This window comes from Cynocephalus volans, chromosome 8, assembly GCF_027409185.1.
Source record: "Cynocephalus volans isolate mCynVol1 chromosome 8, mCynVol1.pri, whole genome shotgun sequence".
NCBI lineage: Eukaryota > Metazoa > Chordata > Mammalia > Dermoptera > Cynocephalidae > Cynocephalus > Cynocephalus volans.
Genome location: NC_084467.1, coordinates 132877342 through 132900606, shown reverse-complemented (window position 1 = coordinate 132900606; position 23265 = coordinate 132877342). Strand labels below are relative to the sequence as shown.

General features: G+C 42.1%; 1 protein-coding gene across 1 annotated transcript in view; it reads right to left on the bottom strand.

The window, feature by feature from the left end:
- Positions 1 to 23265, bottom strand: part of PAPPA2 (pappalysin 2) — a 259746-nt gene that overhangs the window by 62956 nt on the left and 173525 nt on the right. The window contains exons 14-16 of the mRNA XM_063106943.1: positions 15284 to 15455; positions 11637 to 11814; positions 10196 to 10406 (exon numbers count right to left, since the gene is read on the bottom strand). Of these exons, the coding sequence (XP_062963013.1) occupies positions 10196 to 10406; positions 11637 to 11814; positions 15284 to 15455 (561 nt within the window). The remainder of the gene's footprint in view (positions 1 to 10195; positions 10407 to 11636; positions 11815 to 15283; positions 15456 to 23265) is intronic.

The following is a 23265-nucleotide window of genomic DNA, read 5'->3' as shown; positions in this document are numbered from 1 at the left end:
CCCCAAATAGAACATCAGTACTTCCAAACTCCAGGCCAGTTTTCCTCTTAACAAATTGCAGGCCTGATTTCTCAAGCCAATATCCTAAATGGGGAGCAGGCAGACTTCAGACATGGCCAGTCCACATCCTATTACAGCTAGTCTGCACTCTCTACTCTGAAGCCTCCCATGTCCTGCCCTAGCCCTTCCTACCAGACAAGAAATAGAACCAGCAGGACCATCCAACCAGATGTATTGGCTTTGGCCTTCCATTCTTCTCTGAATTTAAAAAAAAGCTACAAGGCTCTTCTTCCATGTAAAATAGAGCTGCTCTGTCAGCTTAAGCAAACTGCTAACTCCTAAAAGTGTACGGCCTGCTCTGCTTCTATGCCCCACCCCTCGCTTCTATGTTTGGACTTTCTGCTGCTAAATCTTACATTGGCCGGTGCAATAACACCCTGCCCCTAGGTCTGAACACCTCAACTCAAGTTTGGGACCCCCTCCCCATCTTCCACTGCTGCTGTCCTGATTATCCACACCCAGACTCTCCCACTTCAAGTTCAACAACCCCCACCTCATCTTTTTCCATGAGTTAGTTAGTAAGTTTGTTTGTTTGTTTGTTTTATCTCTCTCATCTATTCTCGGTTCAGCTGACAGGATTCTTTCTACCAAATGTGCTCAGCTTATTCCCAGATCTAAAAACAACTGAGGTTTCTTCAAGGCATGTGATTTACATCCAAATGTATACAATGGCTGTTAACATTATTCTCCAGAGTCCTGATATCAATCGTTCCTGGTGCGTATTTGAGGAAATGGAGATTACATTGACATGCAGGAGTTATTGGACCTGAAACATGGAAACATTTAATAGGAACCTCTTGCCTTCAACATATTTTACCATTCAATAATTTTTCCGTTCATATGTTCATTCAACAAATATTCACTGAGCAGACTGTATATGCCTATTCATTATATTAGGTCCTGCAGTTTTAGAAACAAATATAAACCCTATAATAGGGCCAGAATACTGACCTACAGGAGCCCAAAGAGGGAGCCAATGCTGCCTAAAGACAAGAAGGATATCAGCAAACGAACACTTTGAGGTGGGCTCATTAAGTAGAGAGGAGGAGAAGAGAATGCCAGGTGGAAGGACACGGTGCATGTAAGAACACAGATGTGTGAAAGGTAGTGCATGTTCAAAGTCTAGGACAAAAGTGTAAATGGAGAAAAGTACACATATCCCCCCCTCTCTCCTTCCTTCCTGCTTTCTCCACCTGTGCTGGCGAAGAGTCAGGGCAGGGGGAAAAGCCTGCGGGAAGTTCAGTGGGACAAAATTCTGGGAGAAAAAGGGAACAAACTATAAATTCAATTTTGGGGGTAGGTTCTCTCACTTGTAAGAAATCCTTTCTCCATCTTCACAAAGTTTTCAGTACAAAAATTCCTCCAGGTATTGTTATATCACTGTGCCTGGACAGCCCAACTTACAGACAGGTGTGATCAAAAGTGCTCACAGGTATTTACACATACCCACACCGTCACCTGGGAATTAACCTAATCAACCACCGCATGTCACTGTGCCCTTCAAGAAGGCAAAATTCTTTGCATGGTCCCTTGTCCAGAGCCACAGGAACGATAAGACTTAAACCCACTAACATGTTATTAGAACTTCTGGAAAGCTGTAGCACACCTAAGAGCTTGGGATCTACCCAGGTGAATACTGCATTTGCCGTCCTCCTGACATCACATACCTTCATGTGGCCTAGAAGGAAAAGGGCTGATTAACATTTTCCTTGCCATTTTCCCTGACTGAAGAGGAAGAATCAAAAGTCACAGTGGCCTTTGGCATCGTGCAGCGGTCCAGCTGCTCTGGGTGACTGTCACCAGGAAGAAAGTGCAGCAGAGTAGCTGTTAGCAGGTGCTTTGGCATCAGGAGACTAATGCCAGAACTCCAGTCTTGGCTGTTAATAAGTCTCTAACTTTATATGATCACTTAACGGTTTTCTTATCTGAAAAATGAAGATAATCATACATTCACAGATAATCATACATTCCACAGTGTCGTTAGAAGATTAAATGAGTTAGTAGTGCATTTAAAGCAGACGGTACAATGAATTGCACATGCTCACCAAGCAGCAGAAATTATTAGCTAGTCCTGATGACCAAAGGATCTATGTAGCCACACTTCTCTCTCTCCTCTCTCTCTCTCTCTCTCTCTCTCTCTCTTTCTGTGTGCGTGTGTGTGTGTGAGATGACTGTGGGATGTTGACATCCTACTCAATCTTCCCACCCTACTTAATTCTTCATATTTCTGTCCCACCCACAATCCCTCAGGAGACAGTTTATGAATCAGTTTGGCCTGACCTGACCCCATCACTAGAGAGCAAAGGCAAGGTCACAACCAAAATGTTCACCCACTAGGCTGAAGGAAGGGGAAGCAGGAGCCTGAGGCACAGGTGGGGTAGGAAAAGGCAGATAAGAAAAGAGAATCGGGGGTGAAATGATGCATTGATGAAAGCCCTACTGGCTTATACAAGTAAATAATAAGCTCTTATTCAGATTTCAAAAATTTTTTTTCTGATTATTAAAAAAAATATGTAGTTAATATAAAACAGAAAGATTTACAATAAGATGCTCCCTAGCTTGGAGCCGAAGTTCATGGAAAATGCATGAGTTCGACACGTGCCGTATTTGAAGTCAGGGCCTGCGTGCCACTCAGCGGGGCCGGGAAGCCTGCGGCAGCGAGCTGGCCTGCACCCAGGTGTGTTCTTGAGTGGCCAAGGCTCCAAGCAGACGTTCAGTTGCTTTGAAGCCAAAAAAGGCTGTAATAAATTAGCCTGAAGCTCACATTGTCCTACAATGGCAAGAGAATTGAGGATTCCAAGGATAAACTTTGAATATATCTACTATAAACACTAATTATAAAGCCAGACAAGGTCTTAATGGAAAGGAAACAAATTTCCATTTCTCACAGACGCAGGAGTGTACACAGAGATTACAGTGTGTTTCTTACTTAGCAAATCACAGATAGCAATGTGTATATATGCATATAGATTTAACACATATTTTATATGTATATGCACAACGCTATGACACAGAGCTTAAAAAGTAGGCCGATTATTTTACTGATTTTTTTAAAAAATGATGTACCCAGGATACTAAAGAAGTTTTAGCATGACCTTAAATGCACATTTGCAGCTCATTAGCCAAGTCTTTCTTTTCCTTCCTATAGGAGGATAAAATCAGTTGAAGCTCAGAGGTTCAAGCTATGGTTCACAAAGAACAGGAGCCTGAAAATCCAGGTAACGTCTCCAGGACATACCCTTGCCCTTCTCCTTGCAGACCAGCCTGACCTTATCTCCCCACCTTAATGTTTTACGTATGTCCAGCTTCATCGTGCTAACTATTTTATTTCCATTTCTATTTCCCCACATCCCCCTTTTTCTTTTCTTAAAGCCACTGTAGTAATTGGGTAACTCACTGAGTTGACAGCAGAGTGACAAGGAGCATACAGAGAGAATTCTGATTGGGGGAGGAAAGTGAACTTTTTCAAAATTTAATAAATTTTTATCTTGATGTGCATTTCTTTTCTAGGCAGGGGAAATGTACTTCTACTCCCAGCTGGTAACTGCAGACCTGTACCTCCCACCTAGAATGCCAATTCCAGTCTTCCTGGTCTTTATGCTGTTTTTCTGGAGCATAGAGACCAACCATGGATGGGAGACAATAGCCACTGATAAAAAATGTAGCTGAGCATTATTCCTTGTTAAAGAAGTTTCCATGCTAAACACACCAGAAGGGTACCCCAGGCAGCAAGTTACTTTGTAAGGGGCATTGACCTGCTGGAAACCATGATGGTGGTGATGATGGTGATGATGATGATGATAATGATGATGACAATAAATTGTTCAATTCTTTCCATCTATTATCTCATTTAATCCTCACAGAAACCTTTAAGTACACCTATTATCTCCATTTTGCAAATAAGAATAGTGATGTTCAGTACAGATCAGTAACTTCCTCAAGGTCAAAGAGCTAGTAAATAGTTGAGGGATTCAAATTTAGATCTAACCAACCCCAAAACCTGCATAATTGACCACTAAGCCAGGAGATAAATCTTGGACTAAAGAAACCCTTTTTAGCCATTTGATTATATCGTCATCTTTAGAAGCTTTAGAAAAGCACTTAATTTTTAAACTCAATTCTGGAAATCCTGAAAATTTCCCCAATTCTTTATCTTCAAGGGAGACCTAGATCCAGTCCTCTTGGGTGTGAATGGAGAATGAATGACAAAAACCTGTCGAGAAAAATAGAATAAACCTTGGCTGTTCATTCAGACCAAAAGTTTTCCAAGTATTACCCTATGATTTCCCTAAGTATTGTCTACTAAGTTCATGCCTGTGTAGTATTTGCGTATTTGTGTTTATATTATTGCTTTTTTGTTTTTTAAATAATATATCACTGCTTTTTTTTTTCCTAAGGGTAATAAGTTGTTATGCATCACTTCTCTCAATGGTGTTACACCAAAGTGTTGGCTCTTCTCATTGGTTCTGTATATAGACTTTTAGAGCTAGAAGTAAGCCAAGGTTTTTCTTTATTTTGCAAACATGGAAAAAGAGAAATGAAGTGATTTGCTGAAGATCAAAAGCCTTGTTAGCCAAGAGCACAGGTTTTGGAGTCAGAATGGTTTTAATCCCCAACTTCTCCATTACTGACTAAGTGATCCTGGGAAGGCTACTTAACCACACCCCAAGGCTCAGTTTTCTCATCTGCAATAGTGGATGATAATATACTAAAATGTATTATAATCTTTGTAATATACCAAATCATGTAGAAGTATATCACAATGTGTTATGCTATTATTTTGTTAATAATAAAATGTATTTTTTGTCATGAGAAGTAAATGGGATAACCTATGCAAAATACATAGCACATGTACCACACAATGATGAATCGTCATCTCCATCATCTTCCTCATCAGTTCAATAGAACAGAGCCAAGGCTTTACACTTAACTCTCTGCCACACAAACAATGTTTCTATTTGTGTAGAGATGGGTCAAGTATACAAGCCTAGCTCCAGCCCATCCCAGGCTCTCCCCACAGTCAGATTAGACAAGGCTCCACTGAAGGCCTTTACCAACCAAACATTCATTAAACCATAGATAGTCACGATCTGTGGCCTATTTATTGCAGTCTTGACCTACATTTGTCTTTATAGAACTTAAATAGATGTATGCACTTTGGAAAAGTTGATACCACAGGCAACTCTCAGAGAGGATGGCTATTTACAACTATCCTCAAGAAGATCTGACAACCGCAGTACCTTACAGATGACATCTTGATGAATGACTCATAGAACGAGAGATTGTCTAAGTAAAGTTAGAAGGTTGGAATAATTTAGATGTTAAATTAATCACGGGCCCTAATGAGGTTAACCTAACCTTCACACATAGCGATAACATGTAATGAGAAAAAGGCAACCATGGAAGCGAAAAGATAAGGGAGACTATAATATGGTCTTTTGATAAAATACAAGTCAAATACATTTATTTTAGCTTCCTAGGGAGTCAGGTTAATGAAACAACAAAGGAATGATTAATTATGGTGTGTATGTGGCAGTAAATTGCATGAGAGAAAAAGAGAAGGGCTTAAAGGAGAGTTGCATGTACTAGAAGGGGAAGGAAATCCCGAAACTACATAAACTTTACAGGCTCTTTGGAGCTGTATTTTCTCTATCATCTTCAAAAATGAACACACCTCAAGAGACATGTAAAAACCTGCCATTCAAAAGTGCTGCTACCTTAATTTTGAAAAAAGACAAACTTTACTCTGGATATTTAAGAAAGTCGAAATCTCATGACTGACATTCTAGCAGAAACAAAGGTTTCACTAGACCAGTGCTTCTCTGCCTTGGCCGCATGTTGTAGTGACTCGGGGAGCTTTGCAAAATACCTGTATCTGGGTCCCACCCCCAGAGATTCTGATGTAATTGGTTTGGGGTGTAGCCTGAACATTAGGATTTTTAAAATCTCTCTGGGTGATTCTCATGTGCAGCAAAGTATGAGAACTATTGTTTTAGTGAGCTGGTTGAGAAGTCTAATCCTTTTTCTGTTACTTAGCAGAGTTGTGCTAATCAAGTGTAAACGACTGTGGAATAAATGAAATTACAACTGTCTTTGGAGAATGACCAATTCGTCTATGTTTCTGAGATAATTGCTATAAGAAAAACACACACAACGTTTTTGAAGTTGTCTTCTGTTCTGAAGCACTTGAAAGAGAGATCTCTATCACTTCATAAGAAAGACTTCCTCTTTCCTTTACCATTTTTTTAGCATCAATTTTAACATCAAAATCCTATTGTGAGTTTTCTTACAAATGCAATGCTTTCATGCATTCAGAAAGTATTTACTGAGTACCTACCAGTAAATACACTAGCCCCTGGGTACATGATGCTAAACAAAATATTCATGGTCTATTAGAAAATATAGATGAGTAATCGGATCATTTGTAAACAGTTGGATAAATGATGTCATCAGGGAAGTTCCACGTGCAACAGGAGCCTATAGGAAGAGCCTTTCCTGCAGTCTGGGGAGATCTGGTAGACTCTCCAAACAAAAGTCATACCTATGCTAAAAACAGAAGTGTAGGAGTCAGCCAAGCAAAAGGTCACCGTTAGAAAAGGCTCTGGGCAGAAGGAATAGCGTGTTTGAAGGCACAGAGGAGAGCTAGCCATGGCTTCTGTGAAGACATAAAAGAAGTCCAGTAGCATTAGAGCCTGTGCTATAAGAGGTGTGTGTAACAGCTGGAGGAAGGGCTCTCCCAGGGAAGACGGTGGGAGATAAAGAGCTGGAAAATAAGCAAGGTGCAGATAAGTCTAGTAGGACCCTGAAACTATTTTAACTTTAACTCTTTCTTTTGTACCGTACATGAAAAGGGAGAAATGCTGGTCTTTCAGTTTTATGTGGAGAAACACTATAATTGGATTTGAGTTTTTTCGAAGACCATTTTTACTATAATGTGGAGAATTGTTGAAGTGGAAAGACTGGAGTCAGAAAGATCAGTTCAGAAGTTAAAAATGACAGTGGCCTGTTATAGAGAAATGGCAGGAGGGTGCGGGGAAGTGGGCGTATCTGACAGTCAGTGAAATAGTGACATTCAGTGGGAGTTAATGATGGAGGAGAGGTTGGAAGACATTGGGAAATCTCAGGTGATGGGCAGGCACCCAGCTCAACCAGCCTCAGGGAACACAAAGAGGTGTAGACTTGGAAGAAATTATAATAGTCTCTGTTTTGTATAGTTAAGAGTTTGAGATGAGGTGAGATATCCAAGTGGCTGTATCCACAGACAGTTGGCCTAATGGGCCTCGGGGCCTTTAAGGGAAGAGACTACAGTGGGAGGTACGGATTTAGGAATCACCAGCATGTGGACAGTGATCAGAGCCACAGGGTGAATGAGCTTCATCCCTGACAAGTGTGTAGAGTAAGAGAGAAAAGAGAACTCACAGAAACACCAACGATGAAGAAATGGGGAGAAGAAAAAAGCTAGAAAAGGAGGAGACACAGAGGAGGAAGGAAAATCAGGAAGCGAGACAGAACAGAATTAAAGAGACGGTGTTTGAAGAGGGAGGATATGGCCAACTATGCTACAACGAGATCCTGACCCCGTTTTTGAGGTTTAACTGCCCAGGTCTTTCTTTATTCCTAACCCCAAGATTGGCATACAGCATGCATGCAATGAATGTACCATCCCTGACACCCCTAGGCGGAACAGGACAAAGCTGGAACAGGGATCGCAGAGACAGTCAAATGCAGCACTTATCTTTCTTTTCTCTTGAAATGATAGACTTGAGAAGAAGCAGGAAGGGAATGTACTTGACTGCTATTTTGGTAGTTGTTTTCCTCTTTTAAAAAGAAATGGACAGAAAGTAATATCTAGCACAGCATATGCATTGAACGTCATAGTTGATAAAATGCCTTCAGTACATTACCCAACTTTCAGCCTCAAAACAATACTGTTGGATAGAAATATAAATTACTACCTCCCATATGACGAAGGCAAAAACTGAGACACGTGGATATGGAGTATATCGCTCTCGGTCATGCAAACAAGTTGCAAATCTAACCACATGTTTGTTTTTTCAGTACGCTGTACAACTGCAAAAAATTAGCACGTGCCCACTCTCTCTGGATCAATTTCCCTGCCTGATTTTCTCAGTTTCTTCTCTTCACCCCTGCATGTCCTAGAAAGAATTTCAGGGCCCTATTTGTACAATGCTGGGCTTTTTCCAGATGTGAGGAACAAGGCTGACATAGTTCATTGGGTAAACACAAGCGGCAAGTGACAGTGATTTACGTCTGACTCACACACTTCTGATTCCCAATCCGCTGCCTGCTATGTAAACAGGTGTAACCAAGATTTAATCAGTTTACACAGTGCGGTAAATAATTTAAGCTCTCCTCAGCACGGTGCTTGCGAATGTAAATGTTTAAGCCAAAACTGATGCTGACGTTGTGATGCAAGTGTCCAGTTTCTCAGCCAGAAAAGCTGTGTCCACAAATGGCCCTCACGTGCCCCTGCCTGGGGGCTGGGATGAAGAGGGGAGACAGAAACCCCACAGTTCTGGGTGAAAGCCTCATTTTTTCCAACATAAAGCTCAGCCATGGGCCCAGAGAGCTGGTGATGATTTGTCTACTCTTAATTCCTCCTGGTCCTGAGACGTTTCTCTCCCCTTCAATTAAGCTTCACTGCACTGTTCTGCAGATAACTGATGTGGCTGCTGGTGTGTGAAAAAGGAGACAAGAAGAAAGAAAAACAAAGCCAGAAACAGCAGCTCCAGACTAGGTATAATAACATTCTCACGTAAAGATTACTTGGGCACTCACTGCCTGTCAATGCATGCTTATGTAAATTGCATCTAGATCCCATGAAAATCACATGCAAATGTGCTGTCCATTGTCAAAAACTGTTTACTACACCTGCTAGAGTCCACTGAACCAGAGAGTGCTGCCTCCTATGAATTTTTCATAGGTATCACTCATGTTCTAATCAGCCTGGCTCTTCCCTCTGGCTGAGGGGATAGGGAGGGGGCTGGCTCTTCTTCTCCCAAGTATGAGACCCCAGGCTTTTCTGTAGTGGAAAGCTCTGGGCAAGGCCATTGCTCTATGAACCCCATATAAGCATGTCTGGGGATCTACTAGTGGAAGGCTAAGTGCCAGCCAGAGAGAAAGTTTCATGATTTTCTTCTGTCCCCTTAGAGAATTCTAGCTTACAAGCAAAGTTTGTATCTCCTGGCATCATTGGTAATGCCATGACTGGAATTTTGTTAGTTAATTTAAAAGAACCTTAAAAAAAAAAAAAGGACACGTATGGCCAGGCTTTAAACTAAGTCCCCAGTAAAAAAATGAATTGGATTTTCTCCTGTACCTACACAATTTATGGTCAGGAAAGAATAGCTACTACTTACTAAATACAAGGAATTTCTCTTTCCAAAAGCTTTGTGTTTTGTTTGCTCAGGAAAAACTTCTTTTTTTGAAACCATTCAATGAGTAATTGGCACAAGCCAGGGCTGAATATGCGTTATCTAATTTAACCCTTGACTCAACACTCTGACGGGTCATTATCCTCAGTTTTCAAAGGAGACTGACATGTACAGAGTTGAGTAACTTGCTTGAGGTTGCTCAGTTGATTAAGAGGGGATATTATTATTATTATCATTCTCATTGCACAGATGAAAAACCGAGGCAGAGAAAGTAACCTTCCCAATGTCACACAGCTAATAAGTGCCTGAACTGTAGAGCAGGCAATGCAGTTTTTCCCAGAGCCTGCAATTGTACGTTGTGCTGAAGGGGATATGCCAGCACAGAGTTGGATTCAAGTGGCATGCGTAATGCTTGGGAAGCTCCTAACACTTACTTTCAAGGAAAGCTATAAAATTAGGGCAGAAATTCTTTTTAAAAGCCCCTATGCAAGACTGTGGAATCTCCTGTGGGAGAGAATACCTTTACGGAAAGTACAGCAGATCACCTACCTGTCATGACTGGAGAATACATCTGTGCAAGTGAACAGAGATTATACAGAAAAACAAACACAACAAGTAACAGGCAACCCAGAAGTTCTTAATATTATTTCTGAAACAATGATCTGAGACTTGCAAATGAAGGAATAAAGCAAGGAGAGAGGGTAGGCACGACTGTGAAGACCAGGAAAAATCTCACTTACTTCCTGACTTTACTTCCAGCACTTTCCACGTAGTAGCCGGGTTTGCATTCATATCTGCAGATGGTGCCCACGTCGTGGTTGCCCTGGAGGCAGTGAGGCAGGAGCAAGTTGGCATTGGGAATAACAGGGGGCGCATCACACTCCAGCTTGCAGTAGACTTCGGGGAGAGACCAGAGCCCATCTTCAAGACAGGTCAGCCACGGGCTCAGTCCTGACTCCAGGAAAGAGAAGCACAGGATGCTCAGGACACAGAGTCCAGAAATGTAATGAAAGTTTAAAGAAAGAATGAAAACCTGTCAACATACTGGCGATCCTCAAAAGTCATATTATTCTTTGTTGAGCAGCATCTCTAAAATCTCACGTCAAGTGTTTGTCCTATAACTTTTTACCCATAGAGCATCCAGTGTGTTCTCTTATACAGAATAGAGGTCAGATAAATATTTCTTGACATGAATGAAAGAAAGGCTATTGACCAAATCATTACTTCCCTTTTTACCTACAAATAATAAAAATATAGCAGTGACAGTATCATGGGAAGCATTAAAATAATAATAGATGACACTTTTATAGTTCTTATTATATACCAGGCACTTTTCTAAGCATTTTACATGTACTAACCCACGTAAACTCCAAATCTCAAACAACCCCATGAAATAGATCCTGTTATTATCCCCTATTGTGCTGATGAGGAAATTGGGTTCAGCACCTTGCTCAAGCTAGTAAGGGGCAGAGTCAGGGTTTGTACCCAAGCAGTTTGGATGCAGAGTTCTATGCTTAAACACATACTATATGCCTCAGTACAATTCACGGTTTCTCCTAATGCAATCCAGGGACTCCTCACAATAGCATCACCAGCCCATCCCAGACCTACTAAATCAGAATCTCTTAGAGTAAGGTTAAAGCATCTGCATTGGTAACAAGCCTCCTAAGTAACCGTCAGACACACCAAATTCTAAGAAGCCTAGTTAGGTAAAGAGCAAGGTGTGGGGGACAGTTACAGCAGGTTTTACCCCATCTTTATCTTTAACTAGCAGTATAGCCAGGAACAAATTATCTATAAAATAGAACTAAACACACCTGACTCATAGGATGGTTGTAAATAATAAATTTTAAAATGTGCAAGATAAAATGTATCTTGATTATTAATATTATCAGGAAAACTGTGCTCGTTGGAATGATTCCAGGATGCATACAGGCCAATAAAAACAAAGCGAAGTCTGAGTTTCTCTCATTAATGAGATCCTGAGCCAATGCATCCTTCCAGATAGGCAGGGGCCAAGGACGGTGTCACCCATTGGGACTTTGCTAGTGTTTTCAGAAGAGAGTGGCAGAGCGGAGCAAATGGCAAGGGTGCTGGGGTGAAGAAAAGAGCCCCACAGTATCCCAAAGCATGAAGGGTTGAAGAGAACTTGCACACAGTTTCTGGTGGGCCACACAGTACCTTGCAGCTTGGCTGGTGGGACACAAGAGATTGAGCAGCGTTTCAGAAAGTCAGTTCCCTCTGAGCAGGAGAAGGTTGCATAGTTCACCAAAGACGGATCGGGAACGCCACAGTCAATGGGCATGCAGCTCACGTCCCGGTCCCAGTGCCCAGAGGAACATGTGAGAAGAATTTCCTTCTAGAAACAGAGAATTTGCCTCTGTCAAGGTCACATAAAAAGGCTTATCAGAATAGTTTCCAGGCTTTGGAAGAGTCCCGGTGATTATTTGTCCAAACATTCAAAACAGGTAAAATTATTTTGCCTTTCTCCCTCTTTATGCCTCATTATCTTAATATACAGTCTCACAATACCCAGTTATGACGCGGATGAAAGGGGCCTGTTAGTGTAAGAGAGTCATTAAATGGCAGTGCTCCTGCTGGCCAACTCTGTTGGCTGCCTTCCACTTGCTCCTCCAGATCTGTTCTCTACCTTTCTCCACCCTGCTCTGTGCCCAGGGACACTGGCCCCTGCGGGTCTCATGCCTCTGACTGGTGCCTGGCTTCAGCCCCCAGAACACAGAGGCAGCAGATGGGAGAGGGAGAGAGAAAAGGGAGGCCGGGGTGCTTGTTCCTCCTACTCCCTCCCAGGCGGTCCCTGCAGACGGGCTGCATCCCCACCCAGCCCTCTCTGAACGGCTTCTGCTCTTTCTTCCTGTTGGCTCTGCTGCTCCTACAGAAGACCTTTCAGCCCTGGGGGTGATAACAGAGCTTCACCCTGGGAGTCTGCACCATCTCCTTGTGATTTCCCTGTATCCTGCCCACACCTTTAAAAGGAATCCCTTTATTAAATTCTCTCAAATTTCCAACTTGCCAGCATGTCATCTGTTTCCTGTTGGCATCCTTATTAATAAACCAAGGGATAATGCTACTAAAAAAATTACTTTCACTGAGGATGGCACATAGTACCTAAGAACAGCTGAGAGCTAATGCATACAAGGCACCTTCCAAATCTTGCAGTTAAATGTGAGAGATTCTAACCATTTCATGGGGCCTTTCCTTTCAGTGGGGTAGCCTAGAGCACGCTGCTGCTAATTAAATAAAGAGATATTTATTGAGCACCTAGCAGGGCCAGGTCCTGTACCAAACAAGATACCCTCAAGGAGCTAAAAATGCACCAGAGCAGCAAATTTCATGTTGAAACAGTAGCTCAGAAAACATCTGAAGGAGAAAGAATGGAAAGAAGGAGAAAAGGAGATAGGAGGGCAGAAAAGGAAGTAAAGAGAAAACTGCTAGAGATACATTTTTATCAGTAAATCCTGCTCTGTTTTATAATGGTTGGGGAGAATACAATATAAAGAATGCAAATGATAAAATAAAAGAAGTAGAAAACTCGGATCAAGAAGAAAGAAAATATAAACACATAAAAATAAAGCCATGTCATATAATCCACGCTGTGTGTGATGGCACAACAGCGCCATGGGAGCTGGAGCAGGGACGGGGAGGAAGAGCACCTGGGGCAGTTTCGCAGAGTAGGAACAGGCCTTTGACAAGGATCAAGACTCCCCAGCAGCCCGAAGCGGTGGGAGAAGAAGATGTCCATGTTGGGAGGAAAGAATGAGCAGGGACCTAGAGACCTCGAAGTTCATGGCTTGTTTGGAAAAAGGGCAGCAGTCACTCTAGCCATGGGGTTACCCAAGGTCAGACAGAGGGGAGCTTCTGTGGCTGAGCCAGCCATCACCAGGAGAGCACAGTGGCACCAAAGCCAAAGGTGAAATGACTGCCCAAGGCACCTGTCACCCTTGACACCGACTCCTGGCTGCCTGCTCCCCCCTGCTTCCCAATGTTTCCCTGTTGCCTGCCAGAAGGACCCAATTCAAAGCCAGACACATTTTTCTGTTTAGTTTCAGTTCTTGTGTCAACGAAAAGCAAATATCTCCACTGTCTTGTGATCACAAGTGGGATTGTATAATTTTGTTCATGGGGCCAGCCTCGGGCGACAGGAGTGGTCAGGGGTCAGCTGGAGAGCTCTGCTGCTGCCTCCACATATGGTTGGCAGAGGGGGAGCTCCCACCTCCCTCCTCCCAGCCCAGATTCTGTCCCTTACAACCTTATACAGCCTGGAAGTCTAGTTCCAACCACGACGAGCCACTAATCATTTAAAGAACATCTCTCAAACTCTGCATAGATTGCCTGGTTTTTCTCCTGGCTTCGTTTAGGTATTGTCAGTTTTGTCTTGAATTTGCTCCTAATTTTAATGCATTGCAAACATTAAACTTCTCTCCCCTTCTTTACCTATTACACAAGTGTATTCGGTCCCTGCTTTTTTTTCATTCTACCTCTTTTCTGATATGGACATACCCTTGTCTGAGTTGAGATAGGTTAAGATCAGTTGATAAGAGTTCTGCCTTTTAGACTAAAAAAGTTGGTGCCTTGAGGTACATTAACACTGTTTCTCTCAAGGCAGAATCTAAACCATCTGAAACCAAAGATCGTGTCTTTAAATCCTGACCATCTCGAAGCAAGTGAAATTCTCCCAAAGGTTCACAACCTGTTAAGCAATCGATTGGCACAAAATGAAAAAAATTCCAGTCTCCCAAATCATTGATATCTGACTAACAATCATGTGTCCGCTCTTTCCTCGTGATACCACATCTTTCTGGTTCTCTCTCCCGAGTACCACGATCTTCTGCCTAGTGTGTCCTTTCGTAAGAGAGACATGTTTTCTAATGGTTGATTTCATGTTTAAAATTTTTCTGTAAACTCACTAAAGTAAAGATGGAAAACAAAATTCTTAGTTAAGAATACAGAATCATGCTCATAATAATGGCAGTTTAACAGTGTTAATGTGCCTATCATCTCACTAGAAGCTTTTAAGTTATTTCTAATCAATTATCATAATAATTCAATGAGATAAGTGCTCCTGTTCTAATTATTGTACAAATGTGGAGAAAAGCTTAAAGAAGTTAGTTTCTTTTGTTTGTTTATTTACCAAAAATTACACACCTATTACATAGTGAAGCCAAAATTTCATTCAGATCGGTCTCTCGAGCCATGCTCTTAACCAATATCTTCTACTACCTCCAAACCACCTTGAAATCCTAAAAAAGGTGCTATAGAAATTTGGAATGGAGCCTGCAGAAATTTGGAAAATTCAGCCAAAGCTAGAATCATGATAGAACCTCGGCCTGAGTAATTTAAAGCTTTTGGGAAAAACATTGGGCCCATTTCACCAGCCTTCTTGTACGGAGGGTTGGAGAGGGAGTGGACAATGGCCCCAGACAAGTTTATTGAAATCGAACTTGCCTGCAAATTATGGACAAGCCTAAACTGTGGCCTTCTCATCTTGAAGGCGAACGTGGGGAACATAATTTCTGATAGGAAGACAAAAACAAGGGAAAAGAGCGAAATAAGCATTCCTGACGACTGCCCACCTGGGGAGAGGTGTGCACCCTAGCTCATCAGAATTGCACATTCTCTTATATACCTTGCATTCCTATTAAACCATACTGCTCTTTGCATGTTACTGCTCTTTGCATGTTACAGCCCCCATTTTCTCCTTTCAAATGATTTAAAAACACTTGCCCTTCCCTGGTCCAGCCAGGGAGAAGAGCATGAATAGCTTCCCTCCCCAGGAGCTTGGTCCTGATGACCGTGGGCATCCAACTCACCTGCATGGGCCTGAGGTACTGTCCACTGCTGGTCTGTAGCGCAAACCCCCTTTGACAGGTGATAGCACACTTCATGTGACCTGGGCCACTGGAGGTACAGTTTGCCACATTGGCGTGATCGAGCAGCAATGGCACACAGCTGTCCTGCTCCCCACAGGGCCGGTGGACACAGCTGGATGACAGAAACAGAAGCACCTTAGGACTTACTCAGAACCGACAGCTCCCAGCAATGACCTTGCAACTCCCTCTGAGGAGCGGCCTGAACCAGAGAGAACAATCTTTTTTCAAAACCGTCATTTAACTCACCACTTTCTTCTATAGTACCTGGACTCCTGTGACATAATAAACATGAACAATAACAGTTAACAAGTAACAATTAACCAACTTTCTGTTGCTCTTCCAAGAGGACCAAATGGCTACAAGACAAAGTGGACAGTGAATCCCAATTGCTCTGAATAATCTCAGAAATGAATAGCTCAGGAAATGATACTCAAAATATTTAACAACCAGGACTGCTGCATCCCAAACAATCAGAACAAACCCAGGACAAAGCTCAGGAGTGAATCCTAGAGACCTCTGGCTGTGTCAAGCATCAATCTTTTAGATGTTTGATCACAGGAAGGTCCCCAGTGGTCCCATACAAAGGGCCTGGGTATCTGAGGTAGCAGAAAAGACAACATCTTTTTACTGATTGGTATGGAAATATTTTGACAATTAGTACAGCCATAGCCTTACACACTACTGAATATCAGCACAGGCTAATCAGAAATTGAGACCATTACAGGAAGAGGAAATTCACACATATTGAATTCCTGTCACGTGCCTGACATTGTGCTAGGTGTTCCCAGAGACATCCTCTTAACGGAGACCCGATGCCTGGATTGCTAGGGCCAATTGATCAGGATCAGGAGAGATATACCAACTCCCAGGTTCAGGGACACTCAGTCTAGAACATAACAGCAGCAAGGAAGCAAAGGAAAAAAAAGAGTGTTGCCCTCTTGTCATGCAGAGCCATAGAGGTCAAGGCCCCAAGCTGTCTGGGTTTGAATCCTGGCTCCGTCGTTCACTACCTGCCTGAGCTGCAGTTACTGACTCCCCAGTGATTCAGCTTCTTCCTCACTGAGGCAGGGATAATGATGATGCACATGTCATGGGGTTGTTACTGTTCCCAGGTTAGCTCCTGCTGCTGCTGCACTGCACTCGGCCCGGGTCCCACCCTCAGTGGGCTGTTTGCTGTTAGCTGCCTTCCTTCTTAGTTCTCTCCTCCTGTACCTCTGCTCAATTTGTTGAGATTTCTAAAAGACTTTCCTTTTCCCGGAAGCCTCTCCAGATATCTTCCTCCTTTGAAACCCTCAATGAAATTTTAAAATAACTCTTTTCTATCATTTCTTTTACTCTATCTTGTATTATATTCACATATGCATTTTCTCATTCTTTAGTTAATGTATTCATCCTTCTATCCACAAGGCAATTAGTATCTGAGTGTCTCCTAAATGCTGAATCTCCCATCTAGGTTATGAACTTCTTGAAGAGAAATACTAACTCTTACCACTCTTATATTTACCAAACACCTTGCTATAATAGACACATAAAAGTTTGCTGAATTAAATGTGTTCATATTATACACAGCAAAGTAAGTCAATGGCAATCAAAATGGGAAAATTGTTAAATTTTACAGTGACAGATGGGGATCTGAAATATAAAAATGTCATCATCAAACAGTGATTTAACCATCATGCCCCACTCACTCATTCATTAACATTTATGAAGCACTTACTGTTTGCAAGGCATTGGTCTGAGTACTGGCAGTATAATCAAGACTGTGCCCTTAAGAAACTCAGGTCTGATGGGAAAGGCTAACAAGATATTTTTTTACTCTTGATGTTGTTGCCAGTGGTGCTAATTAGTAGCCAAAATGACTGCTGCAAATCTCATCATCATTGATGTGCTGTTTGCCCTTCAATTGTGTTTGCACTCAATGACTTTATCAAAGAGCTGGGCAAGACTATAAGAAAGTAGGAAATAAAAATATGATGATGTGGTATCCAGCACAGGGCCTGAAGAAGGGTAAAAATACATGCACTGGAGTGATGGGGGGTCACTAAAGAGTCAGCATGAACTCCCCAAACCAAGTGCTGATAACTGGGTATGGAATATAGGAAATAAATCTTTGTCTCCGTGTTTTTATTCAACGTATCTGAAAAGGGGAGTAAAACCTGACCATCTTTTATGGGATGAGATCAGACTGACTCATTAGCAATGCTAAAGAAATCCAAACTCCATAGATGCTACATGCCATGGATGTCCAAAACACAATGTCTTCTTCAGCCTATTGAACAGCAAGTACTAGAAAACAGAGAGTCATTAACACTGGTTCATGTCAGCTTATTGCCAAGAAATTAACATGAAAGAACATGTGCTGTTTTTCAGTGACTTCGTCCAACTAATCAATGTCATCATTGAGACGTCAACAAATACGTGCTGAGACAAGACACAAAACAAATACGCTGAAGGAGCCTCTTTCCATAAGATAGGGTTCTATGAGCTACCATTGCTATGACTGCCGGTGTGAGAAGTCTGTCCAGCACTGGCAGCAAGGGAGGAAGAGTGAGACAGGGGAGCACACGGGAGGGAAAAGTGGCATGAAATAAGACGAAGACCAGAAAAAAAAGGGACCGAACCCAGACCTGTTTATGAAGTGAGAAATGGTTTTAGGGCAGCTGCTGCAAATTCTTTCACTAGCTTATATTTCCATTTGCTTTCTTTTTAAGGAATTTGTTTTATGAGGATGGTGTTTGTCAGGTCGTTAGCTTTTGATGGCATCTGGTACCAATTGTAGACTTCTCTCCCTTGCACCCCAACCCCAAACCCCCTTTTGTGTTTCTCTTCCACTACAAACACTGCGTCTGTGAGTCAGGTTGCTGTGCTGCCCATTATCCCACCCTCCCGATATATTCTCATTTCTCCTAATGCTACATAACCTCTGATATCATAATGATAATGCTAATAGGAAAAAATATTCCATCTTAAAACTTCTCAAAAGCTTTCTTCTTAGGGTCTTTGGACAAATGTTAATGAAAGCGGCAGAAGTGAAGACTTACCACACTCTAAAGAGGTGGGAAGGTAGATATTTATCTTGGTTTGACATACAAGGAAACTAAAGCTGTTGGGAGACTGGCTGGAGGCCACACAGCAAGTCAGAGGAAAATCCTCAGGCTGGTCCTCCGAACCCTCACTCCCGGGGCCAGCCTAGACCACAGGGCCGTCTCCCTAGGGAAGAAGTTGCTTTCCTGCTGCTTTCTTCCCAACTCAGGAGCTAGCAACATGGGCCAGGGTGAGCCAAGGAGCTCGTCAGCGGCAGGCAGGGGAAAGTATGAAATATTTAATAGCTCATCTTAATTTCCAAAGTTGTTTTATTTTGTTTTTTTCTCAATAATAACAAATCAATGTGGCAATATTTGTCCAACTGCCACTGTCTGCAAGGTGTCCTGCTGCTAAGTGTGTTTCTTCCTTTGGCAATACCTCCTCACCCTTCCACCCATTTTTTTTTCCAGATCTTTCCCCACACCCAATCACAATGTGTTCTCAGGTAAGGATCTGATGAACCCAGTCACATGTGATTCACAGGTATATCCATTTTAACAAGACAAAGTTTAAAGCCAAAGGAAAAAATTCATGATGGAATTTTAGGTCCCCTGCAAATCATACTATATAGATGGCCACTTACCCATAATGCTAGCCATACTCTTTGTCTCTCTATTTCTCTTATAAGCTTCTACTCTCTTGCTTCTGGTTCTCACTTCTGAAGTCATTGCATTTGAAAGTTTCTAAAAATGCTTTCAACTGAGAAATCCCTGCTTAAAATGTATTTAACCCTAGGCTATCCTGCTCTTGCACAGAATCTGCTCATGGTCACCCAGGCACAATCCTAGAAATGTTCTGTGATAATGATGTACATTTTCCTTGGTTAGTTGGGTATGTGAAATACCTGTACTTGAGAAACCTCTCGAGTGTGCATAGTTTCACATTAGAGTGTCCGTAATACTCCATGAGGTGGGCTTCCTCAACCATAGCTGTGCTTTAGACTCACTTGGGGAGCTTTTAAAAAATATAGATATCCAGCCTTTATCCCCTGAAGATTTTGATTCTGTAGACTTGCGGTGGGATCCTAGCATCTGTGATGTTTTTAAGTTTCAAGATTTTTGAGGCTCACCAGCAGTGAAACCCAGCCCCATAAAGATCTGGATATATGTAACCTGAAATATAAGTCAATAAATTCTATAGGGCAAGACTATGAAATAGCAACCCTGACTCCAGAAGGAGAAACTGGTCCCACTGCTCCATCATTATGTTTTACCATATTAAACACAAATTATCACATAGAAGCCACAAGGTAGATTAAAAGCCTAAAACATTTCCCCTGTTCTGAAGGAGCTTTTAATACAGCTGAAGAGAGAAAATAATTAAGTCATGAGCTACTGATTATAAATTCATGGCTGTTTCAGATAAAGTTTTATCATTGGATTTGATCTGACCGCAATGAATGAATCGGATCTGGAAAGGCAAAAAAGATGCCCTGGAAAGTTATCCTTGAGGCTTACAGACAGAACACAAGGAAAAGTGGTAGTCTCAAAACTTGGATAAAAACACCATTTCCCCTACCACTGTGAACTAAATAAAATTCAGTATGCATGAATCCCTTAGATTCTTACTAACAAATTTGAGAACTCTGTATTGAAAGGAGCCAACATCTGTATCTGAAGGTAGACTTACAGTTCATTTACATCTGTAACTGAAGGTACAGTTAGGGGCAGGTTCTCAAAGTTTTTCTACATCTTTCAGTGGTAGTGAGAAACAGCATAAGGCTGACACTAGAAAACAGTTATCGTTCATAATATTCTCTGCAGATGGAATGGTCAGAACCACTAACAAACTTGTCATGAGTTGTCACCTGGAAGATGCCAAGTCAAGCAACTCTTTTTCAGTTTTCCATTTTTTCAGGCCACTACAGGGATGCTGGCATAGCTTCCAGTCCAGGTCTACATTTAAGTAGCTGGATAATTAGTGACAAATGGGTGAAGTCCTGGCTGTTGTGTCAACAGCTGCCCCACAGCTTTGGTCCAAGGTTCCCAAGTATCTGAGCCACCCTAGAAGAACTTCAGGAGACTATAACAATATTCCAGAGTCAATCAGAATCACTACTGAAACTCTTGTTTCTCCCATGGAAGAGCTCATGGAAGACTATGGGCTTATGACTCCATTTCTTGATTGTGCGCTGAAGGGTAGGAGAGACATTTAACAACCATTTGAGGAGAACCAGAACTTGTTAAAATTGAAATGAACATTAAAGATAATGCAACCCAAAGTTCTCATTTTAGAGGTAAAAAAAAACTGAGCCCAAAAGAAACAATGGAATATTTCAGAGTTTCCTGTGACACTAAAACTGAAATATAATAACAAAGAAGTATTTAATTGAGCTTTGGCCCAAACTCAAAATCAGGATGATATCAGCTCATGGACTTCTCTGAAGTCAATATTTCACCCCACTTCAGGCATCCAGAAAAGTCTGATCACAACTTTTATCTAGAATCTAGATTAGTTTAGGAGAAACTGTCTGGCAACTGTACTACACTTTTCAAGAAACAGCATGATGTGATGAAGAAATTAGTAGACCAAGGCCACGTGGCATGGGCTCTGGTCTTGGCTTGCTCCTGCTGACCTCTATGACCTTGGGCAAGCCTCTTAACCATTCTGGCCCTTTGTCTGCAAATTTGTAAAATGAAAGGGTTGAACTAGGTTCTATCAAAGGTCCCTTCCAGCTTTAACATGGTATTTAATTTCATAGATGAGGTGATGGTGGTATTGGGGTGGAAGCACAGAAAACCGATCAACAGGCAGGATGTGGTAGAGAACTCAAGAGAGACTTTCTCATGATCTTGCTTGCCCAGTGTACATTTTTTGCTTAATGTCCCAAATTTTCAGTTGTTTAGTTAAATAAAATATTGCAATTCATTTATCCAAGAAGTGCTACCATTGACTAAATAACAATCCCAGTGGTTTCTCTAGAAATAGCTCTTTTAAGGTTAAGTAGTAAAAGAGGAGGTTCAGATTTCTCTCCATTCCTCCATTGTTTTATTGACTCATTGAAATAAGAGGGTGTGGGTGGAGAGGGAATGTATGCTCTGGATTTGGCAGCAGCTGCAGTAGGGATGGACAGAATGTGAAGTGGACTGGAACAAACAGAGTCCTCCTTAAACTCCCACCACCAACTGCTAAACCAACTGTAACAACAATAACAAAAATAGGATCCATCCTTAGAGAGTTTTGCTGTTTCTCCAAACCAATACAAAAAAAGAAAAAAAAAAAAAAAAAGCCTCTACTCTGGCTTTCCATCCTGCCTCCTTCTCACCTATGGCTTCATCTCTGCTTTGTAGGACAGGGATCAGATTAAACATTAAATACATTTCTACCACCTTCTTGGGCAGACCAATGCTGGTACTTTGAGGTATTTACAGAAGGACCATACCAGCTGGGAAGGGAAAATTAATTCAAGTTCTTCTCCTCTGAAGATTCTCGTCTGAGGCAACAGAGGAATCTTAGCAATAACTCTGAGTCTTCCCTCATGTGACAGAGAAATGATGAATTATTGCAAAAAGCGGATTCTCTTCCATTCTTGTATGCTGAGAAAGTGGAGGTTTCACCTGCCTCTTTATTTAAGTCTCAGCACAGTTTGGCTCCTCAAATCAGACCTGTCAGGACATGTCCATTTCTTCCTAGAATGTGACCCATTTGTAAGTTCACGACTGGGCTCTGGTGGCCCCAGGACTGGGTAATTTGCTTCACTCATTTCTAATTCTGGGCACAGTTTTTAGCATGCCTGGCTGTAACACTAGAAGTCCCATCCAAATGCCCCCTGTCCTTCTAAAGAGAAACAGATTTACATCACATGGCCAAAAGTGCTCCCTTTCAAAAGCCTGGTCTTACCAAGTTTCAGAACCCATGATTTTAATGTAGATTATAAAATATGTGGAATACCAAAAAAAGAGTCAATTTAATTGCTGACTATCACGCAGAGAAATGTGCTTCCTACCACTTGCCCAGGGAAGCAGAATCACTCATTTGAAATTAAAAGAAAAGATATATGTCTATATATGTACATATATTTACACGTATGTAGATATATATATTGCTCCCCCACCCTGCCGCCACACACACACACACACACACGCACACGCACACGCACACGCACACGCACACATGCACACACACACACGCACACACGCGCACACACACACACACACACACTGTCTCTCTGGCTCACAATTTGCAAAGGCAGTAACCATCTCCACGTGGGGCAATTCCCACTGAGGAACGATCACTGGAGGCCTCCAAATGACTGCACTGCTGACTCCCTCTCTGCCTACTATTCTTCGCTGCACACCTATTAAACTATTTATTTGGGAGCAGCACTTTCCAGCCACATTCACAGGCTGAGCCTGGGGAACTGGGAAAAATGAAGTGAGGAACAGCGCAGTCCCGTGATGAAGCTTCTCACCGGGTCAGTCCTCGAACAGTACCTACGGAGCAGGAAGACGGGGTGGTCTGGTTTCTCTGTGGGCTGTAGGTAACGATGAGTGAATGGAGGTCTTAAGGATTTGCATCCAGCACCTTGAATGGGTCCCAAATTCACATGCAGAAGTAGAACATAAAACACATGCCAAGCCCCTTTGGGACACTCCCTCATTCCCCTTGGCTTCCTTTCCTTATAAAGTTTCTGGACTCCCCAACAGAAGCTTCATGTTGTACCCACGTCCCTTAATCCCATAATTTTCCAGTCTGAGGTTGACATCAGATTTGGAATATTATTGCCTTCTATTCTTTTGTTCTTCCTAGCACTCTCGAGCCTTGCAACATAAGGCTCATTGGCTTATGGACAAATGAAGGCCCATAGAAGGGAAGGCACTGTCCTAACATCATGTGGT